The 12,485-nt window shown below is 41.4% G+C and overlaps 1 protein-coding gene across 8 annotated transcripts in view; it reads right to left on the bottom strand.

Annotated features, from left to right (window-relative positions):
• Positions 1 to 12,485, bottom strand: part of LOC105480146 (mitogen-activated protein kinase kinase kinase 13) — a 196,876-nt gene that overhangs the window by 27,369 nt on the left and 157,022 nt on the right. For all 8 annotated transcript variants that reach the window (XM_071091400.1, XM_071091398.1, XM_071091397.1 and 5 more), the window contains 3 exons: positions 11,906 to 12,064; positions 9,803 to 9,961; positions 8,761 to 8,869 (listed from right to left, as the gene is read on the bottom strand). In XM_071091400.1, the coding sequence (XP_070947501.1) occupies positions 8,761 to 8,869; positions 9,803 to 9,961; positions 11,906 to 12,064 (427 nt within the window). The remainder of the gene's footprint in view (positions 1 to 8,760; positions 8,870 to 9,802; positions 9,962 to 11,905; positions 12,065 to 12,485) is intronic.

The following is a 12,485-nucleotide window of genomic DNA, read 5'->3' as shown; positions in this document are numbered from 1 at the left end:
TGTTAAAAAGTATCTCTCTAGATTGTAAGGTAGCTCCATTTTGAATTTGGTGAGGAATCTCCCTATTGTTTTCCATATTAGCTGCACCATTTTGCATTCTCACCAGCAGTGTACAAGGGTTCCAGTTTCTCTACATCCTTGCCTATATTTTTTCAATTTAAAAAATTTAAAACAAATAATAGCAATCTCTAATTGCTATTGTGGGTGTGGTGGCTCATTCCTGGAATCCCAGCACTTTGGGAGGCCGAGGCGGGCAGATCATGAGGTCGGGAGTTCAAGACCAGCCTGGCCAACATGCTGAAACCCTGTCTCTACTAAAAATACAAAAATTAGCTGGGTGTGGTGGCACGCACCTGTAATCCCAGCTACTTGGGAGGCTGAGGCAGGAGAATCGCTTGAACCCGGGAGGCAGAGGTTGCAGTGAGCCAAGATCACGCCATTGCACTCCAGCCTGGGCAACAAGAGCGAAACTCCATCTCAGATAATAAATAAAATAAAATAAAATAAAATAAAATAAGACAGTAGCTCTCATTAAGTTATTATTATTACCACAATAATAAAAAGAGTATCTTTCTGGATCAAGTAAGAAGTTATTCTTAAGTAATTGTGGATTTATAGAAGGTTTTCCTCAAATTAGCTGTTTCTCATCTATTTTTATAGAGGAAATTATATTTTAATCATGCAGAAAATGATCATTCTGTAATATGCTAGATTTTCCCGTATATATATTGAACACTGTAGAGAAGTTTCCGTTGGTTGGTTGACTTTCAGGCAGCAAATCTATCCAACAATGTCATTAGAAAGCCAAGATCCAGAATACACTACTGCAGTCTATGGCCATACCACCTTGAACGTGCCCAATCTCATCAGAATACACTACTCTATTGTTTGCTAATGGCCTTTGACAGCAGCCCCTGGTAATGCTATTCTGTCAATCATCAGATCAAAGTCATGGAGCAGGAGGAGTATTTGAGCTTTAGGAGGCGAAAGAATGACAAGTGAAAGTAGTTAGACCAAAAAAGAATAAGAGTGTCAGATTTGTGTCTTGAAGTATCCTCTTTTGTGCAAAACTGTCACTGTATCCTACTAAAATACTTCGAGAAGGGATGAGAAAAGGAGTACCTCCCTCTGGTGGTGAGGAATTTTATCTCACAGATGAGATTTGTTTTAATTCTAGAGGAAATAAGTCTCCTGACATCTAGCTTATAATTACGGGAAGCTCAAGGAGAACTTTCTGAAGATTGAAATCTGTAAGAAAGTAGGTTTCCAGAAAGAAATTCCCTCCTGTGAAGAGGAAAAAGGATGTATGGGAAAACCAGGTATTGATGAAGAATGTGTTTCCCCCGAAGGTATCCTATTCTTGGCACATGTTAATTTTGAGTTCCATTTTATATACTTAGAATCTTATGGAAAAGAAGTTCCAATTTGAGCTTAATCTGCAATTCAGGCATGTCTGGGCACATATGAAGAAAGGGAGGATTGGCAAGCCTAAAGCCAATTTGCACAGCTGTCGAGGAGCCTCTGAGAGAGAAGACTAAGGGTGGGAGGAGTCCTGCCTGAGCTTGACCTATAACAAAGCCACCTGCCTAGGAGTGGAGGGGCATTTCCCATCATTTCACTACAATGCCTGAGAAACACTGAAATGTAACCAGCATTCCTCTCCTACTGTCCACAGTACTAATAAGAGCCTAATCAGTTAATAGGGTTGCTCCAAAAAATAAAAAAAAATAAAAATAAAAAGTAAAGAAAGAGCTTAGTTAAGATAGAAGAGACATTACATTGTGGGTGGAAGATTTGAAAAGAAACGTGTTCTGATGGACAGCAGTCAGGCTCCGTACTATTCAAGGTTTTAGGCATCCACTGGGGGTCGCGGAATGTACCACGGATAAGTGGGGAATACTGTATAGGTGTCAAAATGAAGTTGAATTAATAGATGAATGGATAAACAAAATGTGGTATATATACCATGGAATATTGTTTACCCATAAAAAGTAAGGAAGTTGTGACACATGCTACAAAATACGTGAACCTTGAAAACACGCCAAGTGAAACAAGCCAGGCACAAACGAACAAATATTGTATGATTCTACTTAAATGAAATAACCTGGGATAGGCAAATTCATAGAGACAGAAAGTAGAATAGAGATTACCAGGGGTGGTGGGGAGGAGGGAATGTGGAGTTACTGCTGAATGAGGTGATGAAAATTTTTGGAAACAGATAGTGGTGACAATTTCACAACATTGTGAATGTAATTAATGCCACTGAGTCGTGCATTAAAAAAATGGTTAAAATCAGTCGGGTGCAGTGGCTCATGTCTATAATCCCAGCACTTTGGGAGGCTGAGGCGGGTGGATCGCCTGAAGTCAGGAGTTCGAGACCAGCCTGGCCAACATGGTAAAACCCCGTCTCTACTAAAAATACAAAAAATTAGCCGGCATGGTGGCAGGTGCCTGTAGTCCCAGCTACTCGGGAGGCTGAGGCAGGAGAATAGCTTGAACCCGGGAGCTGGAGGTTGCAGTGGGCTGAGATCACACCATTGCACTCCAGCCTGGGTGACAAGAGTGAAACTCTGTCTCAAAAAAAAAAAAAAAAATTTTTTTTTAATAGTTGGTTAAAATGGCAAATTGTATACTATCTTTATTTTTACCACACTTTTAAAAAAGTAAATAAAAAACAACAACAAAAAAGAAATTAAGCCAGTTCCAGCCTAGCTTAAGGAGTACAGAAGCAAGATGTTGGGGGCTTAGTAAAGGGAAATCAGATGGAATCAGAAAAGCCATAGTGGGGTCCAGTCCAACCCTTACTGGGCACACGACTCCTTCCCTGATGTGAGTGTCCAGCCTCTGCATATGCATCTGCTCCCTTACAAGAAGATTACTTTCAAGGCAGCAGAGTCTAACCTCAGAGTTGGGGTGTCTCTGCAACTCCCAGTCCCTGAATTTCTGGGTGGTCACAGGGGCACTCAAGAGAACACTAGAATGGTTCAAAGGCAGGGGGCTGAGAGAGCTTCAAAGTCAGGCACACGATCCACCTAGCAGCTGGGATCTGGAATGGGGTGAAAATGTTTTCTAAAGACTCATATCAAATGTAATTGAATACCAGGGACAGTAATTGCCTATTTGGAGAAATGGGTGATTGTCTAACAATGAAGCTATAGCTTTGGCAGAATCTAATACTGTATTGAAATTGGTTGCTTTGTTCATCTGCTCTATATAGGCTACATCTTTACACATGTGCTATTGACAAAAAACGAATGACACATTTTCTCTCAGGAAGGAGTCAGCTGGGCTCTTGGCAGCACCTCTTGACCGACAGTTTTGGTAGCAAGTGGAGACCAGGGGCTAACAACTATTGATTGATAATTGACATTGAGAGGATCTTAGCAGGCAGGAGGAGGCAAGGCCTCAGGTACAAGAGGACTATAGAAAGAGCATGTGCCTGCCAAAAAGCCAGTTCTCCTCTACCGGGGCAGGATAAAGTCAAACACAATAGGAGTTCCCTGGCTGCCATCTTATTTATCTCAGGAGTTCATCAGAAAAAGAATCCAGAATGTAACAACCCAAAGGAGGCTTAATTTTTGTAGCTTAGTACAAAGCTACAAAAATTAAGGTGAATAATAACACCTTCATTTTTGTTTTATGCTATCATATGCAACTCAAGAATAATGACATAATGATATCTTTTTTTTTTTTTTTTTGAGATGGAGTCTTGCTCTATTGCCCAGGCTGGAGTGCAGTGGCTCAATCTCAGCTCACTGCAACCTCTGCCTCCTGGGTTCAAGCAATTCTCGTGCCTCAGCCTCCCAAGTAGCTGGGATTACAGGTGCCCACCACCACCCCTGGCTAATTTTTTGTATTTTTAGTAGACACAGGGTTTTGCCATGTTGGCCAGGCGGATCTCGAACTCCTGACCTCAAGTGGTCCACCCACCTCGGCCTCCCAAAGTGCTGGGATTACAGGCATGAGCCACTGTACCCAGCCAAGAATAATGACATCTTACGATCCAACTGTTCTTGACGTTCTACAATGCATTTGCAGTTTTATCTTTTCATTTGCTCCTCACAGAAACTCTCTAAGGAAGGGAAGATATGATTATCTTCATTGTTTTGGTGAATTAGCCGAGGTTTAGTGTAACTGAGTGACTTAGCCAAGACCACACAGTATGAAGTGACAGGACGGGGTTTAGACTAAAAGTCTCTTGCTATTTGTAGTACCTCACTAGCCAGTTCATATTAGCTAGAGGTAGCCTCACTTTCAGATCCAGAGACGAATTGACTTATAAATACCGAGAAAATTCTAGGAGGTAGCAAAATAGCAGATTTGGAGCTATTTAAGGAGAAGTGAAATTTTATGTCGGGAAAAAATGTGGAAGAATAAGTGAATACGAAAAAATGCTGCTGTGGTCTGAATGTTTGTGTCCCCTTCAAATTCATATGCTGAAATCTTAACCCCAAGGGAATGGCATTAGGAGGTAGGGCTTTGGGGAAGTAATTAGGTCATGGGGGCAGAGCCCTCGTGAATGAGAAAAGTGCCCTTATCAAATAGGCCCAAGGGAGCTTGTTCACCCTTCCACCTTGTGAGGATACAGTCAGAAGGCATCACCCAGGAACCAGAACTCAGGCCCTCACCAGACACCAACTCTGCGGGTGCCTTAGACTTCTCAGTCTCCAGAACCGTGAGATTAACTTCTGTTGTTTCTAAGCCACCCAGTGTGTGACATTTTGTTGTAGCAGCCTGAGCAGACTTAGATGCTTAATGTACTAAGTTTTCTTCTCCCCTCTTCTCTCCTCTTCTGACCTCCTCTCCTATTCTCTCCTCCTATTCTTTTCCCAAGAGAACCTTTTCTGAGTTCAATGTTAATGCTCCATGCTGTGGGTATCTTGATAATCTGGGAGCGGTTCAGGTGAGGACACCGGCTGTGGCTACTTAGCTGCCCTGCACAGGGCTCTGCACGTGGTAGGTTCTCAAAAAATGTGGGACTGACTTCAGAAGTGACATTTTAGGAGGGCTTAAGTAACATCTGTTCAGAATCGGAAGTTTTTCCAAATATATAAACTTATATTGACTGTCTCAATGGTTTGTGACTTAATACCATCATCAGAAATTGCTTTTCAAAATTATGGTATGTACAGTTTTATTGTAAAGGAAGCAAAGTTGGCTGTGCACGGTGGCTCACACCTGTAATCCCAGCACTTTTGGGAGGCCGAGGTGGGTGGATCACCTGAGGTGAAAAGTTCGAGACCAGCCTGGCCAACATGGTGAAACCCCATTTCTACTAAAAATACAAAAATTAACCGAGTGTGGTGGCACATGCCTGTAGTCCCAGCTACTCGGGAGGCTGAGACAGGAGAATTGCTTGAACCCAGGAGGTGGAGGCTGCAGTGAGCAGAGATCACACCATTGCACTCCAGCCTGGGTAAGACAGAGCAAGACTCCGTCTCAAAAAAAGAAAAAAAAGAAGCAGCAGCAAAGCTGTGATCACAACCATATCTTAAAGTTTGCAAGATTTCCTCGAGAGTACTATTATTCTCTTTCATTTCACAAAAGGGTTAAGTGTTTTTTCTGAATACAAACAGAAGATATTTGAAAGATTTCTTACCCAGTGCCCCATACCTACATGTATTTGAACAGATGGGTGATAGTGCTAAGGGAATTGATCTGAATGTGTATCAAATAATGTAGGAAATGTCATGAAGTCAACCTCCTGCCTCATCTTATTTCCTCTGAAAGCAAACACTTTACTAACATAATAATTTCTTAGAAATAGGAAAAAACAATAGGGGCAAGCCTGACTACTTAAAGACACAGTTGTGGGGAGAGCTAAGTTTATGGATCACAGAGAGTGTGTTAGAACTTTGGTAACAGGATAGGAGTCTCTGATTTATCATTTCTTAGAAACTTCAATTAAAACAAAAACAAAAACAAGCCCTGTGCCTTTACTAAGATATTCCTCAATATCTGTCTGATAGGCAGAGTGTCTCTCTGTGTATCAGACACCACAGAAGTACTCCAAGCCTCTGGTAGGGGCAGGTAGAAAAGCATATATATATATATATATATATATATATATATATATATATATATATATATATATATATATTTTTAGATGGAGTCTTGCTCTGTCGCCCAGGCTGGAGTGCAGTGGCACGATCTCAGCTCACTGCAACCTCCGCCTCCTTGGTTCAAGTGATTTTCCTGCCTCAGCCTCCCAAGTAGCTGGGACTACAGGTGCGTGGTACCACACCTAGCGAATTTTTGTATTTTTAGTAGAGACGGGGTTTCACCATGTTGGCCAGGATGATCTCGATCTCTTGACCTCGTGATCCGCCCGCCTCAGCCTCCCAAAGTGAAAGGCATATTTAAGGACTTGTTCAGCTCCCAGGGATGATGCCCCTCCCAAAGTCCAGTACTGTTTTCATCAGATACTTTCCTGGTGGGTAAACTTATCGCCCTTCAGGGATGAGGGGCTATGAGAAGGAGGTTGAAATGCCAATTGCTAATAAAATGTCTTTTCTGAGAATGAATCTGAAATGATACTGGAAGTCAGCGGGGAGATGCGATTCACCTTACAAAAATTCATTTCTGAAGCACAATAACATTAAGTGAGATAAAGCTATATGAGAAATGAGAAATTAGGTAATAATTGTGTTATGTTCCATAAGCATACAGCTATAATTCAGGATCATCACATTTATTTCCAAAGTTATAGTTCCATCCCTTTTGATATTGCCTGGGTCTGGAAGGGATAAGGGCCTTATTAAATATTCATCTCGGCTGGGCGCGGTGGCTCACGCCTGTAATCTCAGCACTTTGGGAGGCCGAGGCGGGCGGATCACGAGGTCAGGAGATCGAGACCATCCTGGCTAACACGGTGCTACTAAAAATACAAAAAATTAGCCGGGCGTGGTGGCGGGCGCCTGTAGTCCCAGCCACTTAGGAGGCTGAGGCAGGAGAATGGCGTGAACCTGGGAAGTGGAGTTTGCAGTGAGCCGAGATGGCGCCACTGCACTCCAGCTGGGGCAACAGAGTGAAACTCCGTCTCAGACAAAAAAAAAAAAAGAATTCATCTCTTACCACCCCCTATCCACATTGATAGTGGTTAGATGACCAATCCTTATGACATTTGCAGCTTTTTAATTTAATTGCCACCAATTCTTCCCCTCTCCAGATCCATGCCCTTACAATGTACTGTAGCAGATTCTCTTGTCAAGAGGTGAAGCCTATTTCTCAGTCCCAAGAATCTGGGTTGGCCTGTGACTTGCTTGGCCAATGGAACATTAGCAGGAATAATGCAGCACAGGCTTGGAAATCACCTGTGCATTGGGACTTGCTCTCTCATTACATTTGTTACCCTGAGAACACCATGAGAACAAGCCCAAGGTGGCCTGCTGGAGGAGTGGAGGCCATGTGGAGGAGAAGCAAGGTGCTCTAGCTAATAGCCAGCCAATTGTCAGGCATGTGAATGAGACAGTCTAGGACCAGCTAGCCTCCCAGCTGACCTGGCAACTCACCGCAGGCATGAGTGAGCCCAGTCAAAGCCAGTAGAACTGCCTAACCCAAACTGCCAACCCATAGAATCATGAGCTACATATACATAAATGCTTACTGTTGTAAGTCATGAGTTTTGGGATGGGGCCAGGCAATGGCTCATGCCTATATTCCCAGCACTTTGGGAGGCCGAGGCAGTCAGATCGCTTGAGCCCAGGAGTTTTAGATCAGCCTGGGCAACATGGTGAAACCCTGTATCTATCAAAAAAACAAAAACAAAAATTAGCCAGGTATGGTGGTGCATGCTTGCAGTCCTAGGTACTTGGGGGGCTGAAGTGGGAGGATTGCCTGAGCCCGGGAGGTGAAGGCTACAGTGAGCTGAGATCAGACCACTGTACTCCTGTCTGACAGAATGAGACCTTGTCTCAGAAAATAAAAATAAAAGTTTTGAGATGGTTTGTTGTACAGTAGAGGCTAACAGATACATTAAATTATATTTATTTGGAGCTACTAGGTGACATACTTAGAGAAAAGGTTCTCTCTGGGCTGAGTTCTATCATAGGCTCATTCTGGTATTTAACCTCCCACCTCTGTACTTCAGCTTTGCTACTTCAAAGAAGACAATACTTTCTTGAAGGTCAGCAGTAATCCTAATTCAGATATATGTACATTACAGCTTTCATATCTTCTTTTTCTCTTTTCTATTCAGCAGTTTTACCAGAAGCCACTATAAGGATGATATTCTGACACACGTTTTTTTCTTTTCCTTTTTTTTTTTTTTTTGAAACAGAGTTTAGCTCTTGTTGCCCAGGCTGGAGTGCAATGGCACGATCTCGGCTCACCACAACCTCTGCCTCCTGGGTTCAAGTGATTCTCCTGCCTCAGCCTCCTGAGTAGCTGGGATTACAGGCGTGCGCCACCACACCTGGCTAATTTTGTATTTTTAGTAGAGTGGGGGTTTCTCCATGTTGGTCAGGCTGGTCTTGACCTCCCAGCCTCAGATGATCTGCCTGCCTCGGCCTCCCAAAGTGCTGGATTATAGACGTGAGCCACCATGCCTGGCCAACACGTGCTTCTTCAAATGATTTATTAATATATGTTAAGTGCTTTAAAAACTCTAAGATGTCATGTGTGAAGTAACATATTTATTGTTTCACAATGAAGAGAGTTATATAACCATTATAACAAACACAATGGGCCCTTCTAAGAGTTACTTTTTTTCACTGAGAGTTCTCTGTTTAGTAGCGCGTGGTAGAGAGTTTCTCAACTTACCTGAGACTTGAAGTAAGTTTCTTGTGGGGTGGCAAGTACATCTGCAGAGGCAATGTCTAAATGCATGAGTGTCTGCCGAAAAGAAGGTCGGTTTCGAGGTTTACTTTGCCTAAAAGTGAAAAAGACAGTTTGTGCATTTCAGAAGTTGTGTCCAGGAGAATGAAGATTTTATTTTACTTTATGAAAAAGACTGTTTACTTCAAAATGGCTATATCTGAGTAAAATCAGCTGTACTCCATTATATCAGGATAGCATAACTGAATTGTATCTCAGTACAGTTTTAACATTTCTTTAAATTTATTTATTTATTTATTTTTTCAGAGACAGGGTCTCACTATGTTGCCTAGGCTTATCTCAGATTCCTGGGTTCAAGTGATCCTCCTGCCTCGGCCTCCCAAAGTGTTGGGATTACAGGCATGAGCCACCATGCCTGGCCTGCAGTACAGTTTTTTATTTATATTTTATTTTATTTTATTTTATGTTTTTAAAGTAGAGATGGGGTCTCGCTATGTTGCCCAAGCTGCTCTTGAACTCCTGGCCTCAAGTGATCCTCCCATCTCTGCCGCCCAAGTGTTGGAATTACAGGTGTGAGCCACCTGTAATTGTGTGCCTGGCTGCCCTGCAGTACAGTTTTGATATACTGAAGAGCAAAAGGAAAACGTAATTATGAGATACCTCTAATGATGAAATGGAAATCTAGGACCAGTGACCTATTTAATAATAGCCCATTAGGACTAGCAAAGAAATAATAGCTATCATTGGCCAAGGCCTACTATTTCAAGATAATCATACCAAGTTCTTTATTTCTAAATTGTCATTAATTACAACACAATAACTCTATGAGTCGGTGTTGTCTCTATTTTACAAATGAGAAAACTGATATTGGATAACATGCCCAAAATTGCACAGATAGAAAGGGGCAGAGCTCGTATTTGAACCACAGATTCTCCCACTCCAAAGCTCCTATTCTTTCTACCACCAGGAGATTCACTCCAAATACACATTGGAGACCTCCCTATTGTTTTAGAGACAATATTCTTACCACGTCTGTTTCATAAGGATTTTGAATCCATCAGGGCAAGTCGAAGGAACTGGAAGGTGGAGGCTGTTGCTTCCAACACCCCAGATAATGGCTGAAGAATCTACGTCTTTGTAAGGGATCTCTCCTGTCAGCAGCTCCCAAAGCACCACTCCAAAAGACCTACAGTAGCACCAGGAACATGTACAGAAGATGTTTCAGAAAGACTGATTTGTATTTTAGCTCTTTATTAATTTAAATCAAATTAGTACATATACCCAGTTTTAAAATTCTAGTATTGCTATAAGAAAAACAGAAACATCTGGGACAACTCTGAAAAAAAAAAAAACATTCTATGTGGGGTAATCAACACTACCAGAAATTAAAACTTGAATAATTAACTCTTATGTGTGAACAGACAACCAGAATAACGGACTGGACAAGAAATCCAGAAATAAACCAAATACATTTAGGAACTGAATGTAAGATAGAAGTGACATCACAAACCAGCGGGTAAAAATTGATTAGTCAAAAAATGTTGTTGGAACAGCTGGGAAAAATAAATTAAATCTATAACTCACCATAAATCAAGATAAATTTCACTTGAATCAAAGATTTAAATAAAAAAATGAAACCATAAAAATCTTCTAAAAATAAGGAGTTAAAAAATTATCTAGGAGTGTTAAACACTTTTTTTTTTTAAGACAGAATCTCGCTCCATCACCTAGGCTGGAGTCCAGTGACCGGATCTTGGCTCACTGCGACCTCCACCTCCTGGGTTCAAGCGATTCTCCTGCCCCTCAGCCTCCCAAGTAGCTGGGATTACAGGCATGTGCCACCACGCCTAGCTAATTTTTTGTATTTTTAGTAGAGATGGGGTTTCACCATGTCGGCCAGGCTGGTCTTGAACTCCTGACCTCAAGTGATTCACCCACCTCAGCCTCCCAAAGTGCTGGAATTACAGGTGTGAGCCACCATGCCTGGCTTTTAAAGACTTTTTAAACCATGAAATCTAAAAGCCATAAAAGGAGAAATTGATAAATTAAACTGTATTTTCAAAATCTGACAAGGGAAAAAATACCATCAGCAAAATAACAAAATGTGAATTATCTACAATTTACACAAAATGTGAATCTCCTTAATATGTAAAATACTCTGATAAATTATGAGTAAAAATCAGAAAGCTGAGCAAAGATTATGAGCCATTCACAAGTAAGAAAATATGAGGGCTCTAACACATACGAACAAATGTATAGGCTTACTTGTCCCGAGAGGAATGCACCCAAGATACCGTTTTTTACCTATATGATTGGCAAAAATCCAAGAGTTTAGCACATTTTGTTGGTGAGACTGAGAAAACACTCTTAGATATTTCCGGTGGGAACATCAGTTAGTAATCCCTAAGGAGGGTACTTTGGTCATGACTATCTAAATTACAAATGACCCCACATTTCTACTTTATCCTATTTACTCTGGTATTACATGCAATTTTGACATGTGCTATTATTTTGGTTTTAAGCCTAAAAGCTACTAGTTGCCAATTTTAAGGGTAGAAGAAAAGCTATTACAGGGAAAAATACTGTTAATAAAAAGACTTATAACCTCAGAAGAAATGTTATAGAGATCTTTTTTTGAAATCATAGCCTATAGAGGCTGTTCAATAAAAGGGCAAAACAACCTCCTACATCTCAAACGTGTCTAGAGAACATAATTGTATCACAGCAGAGTACATTATTGATATGTGTAATGATGACCTGAGTCATTGAGAATAGGTAAGCTCTTGTACTTTATTCAAGAAGGTGAGAATTATGTAACACATTTCAGGAAGACTTCCACACTAAATGATCATTTGAAGTAAACTTTCAGTTTTCTAGAAAGTTCAGCATATTCTCTGAGGTCCCCCAAACTGATGACTTACTGAGTGGAGAGTCACCCTCATTCCCCCTAATCCTTCTCCCCATATATCACTATACTGGCAAGTACCTCAGATAATATGAGGCTGAAATCAACCAAAAGTGGACAACGCTCAAGAATATTCTGGAAGAGTAAGCGCTGAAGGAAGACAGTGCTAATAGGGCGCAAGTGGGAAAAGGCTTTTTAGTTGGCACAACTGGTGGCACCACTCACCATATATCAACTTTCTCAGATACGGGTTCATTCCGTATCACCTCTGGCGCCATCCATGCAACTGTGCCGGCAAATGACATCTTGGTACTTTTGTCACTGAGTTCCTTAGACGTACCAAAATCAGAAATTTTTACTGCATCTGTGTGGGTCACTAAAACACTTTAAAAAGAAATAAAAATAAAACATCCAGATCGTTAGTACTAATGAAAACCATGATTCTAAATGGCTGAAACGGAAGACTTTATCTGCTGCTTCCTATCTTGTCGTATTCAGCTTGCAGTTTCCAATGTCACTGGGGCATTGGCTATACACTAGAAATAACATCATTCATACTTGTGAGGCAGCTTAGCATAACAGGCTTTTAACGCCTAGTCTTATGCTGCCTCTTCCACTTGCTGTGTGACCTTTGCCAAGTTACTTAACTCTTCTTTTTTTTTTGAGACAGAGTTTTACTCTTACCGCCCAGGTTGGAGTGCAATGGCACGATCTCAGCTGACTGCAACCTCTGCCTCCTGGGTTCAAGGGATTTTCTCCTTGCCGCAGCCTCCCAAGTAGCTGCAATTACAGGCACCTGCCACCA

This window comes from Macaca nemestrina, chromosome 2, assembly GCF_043159975.1.
Source record: "Macaca nemestrina isolate mMacNem1 chromosome 2, mMacNem.hap1, whole genome shotgun sequence".
NCBI classification, from domain to species: Eukaryota; Metazoa; Chordata; class Mammalia; order Primates; family Cercopithecidae; genus Macaca; species Macaca nemestrina.
Note: the sequence above shows the minus strand (reverse complement) of the source record. Positions and strands in the feature narration are given on the sequence as shown.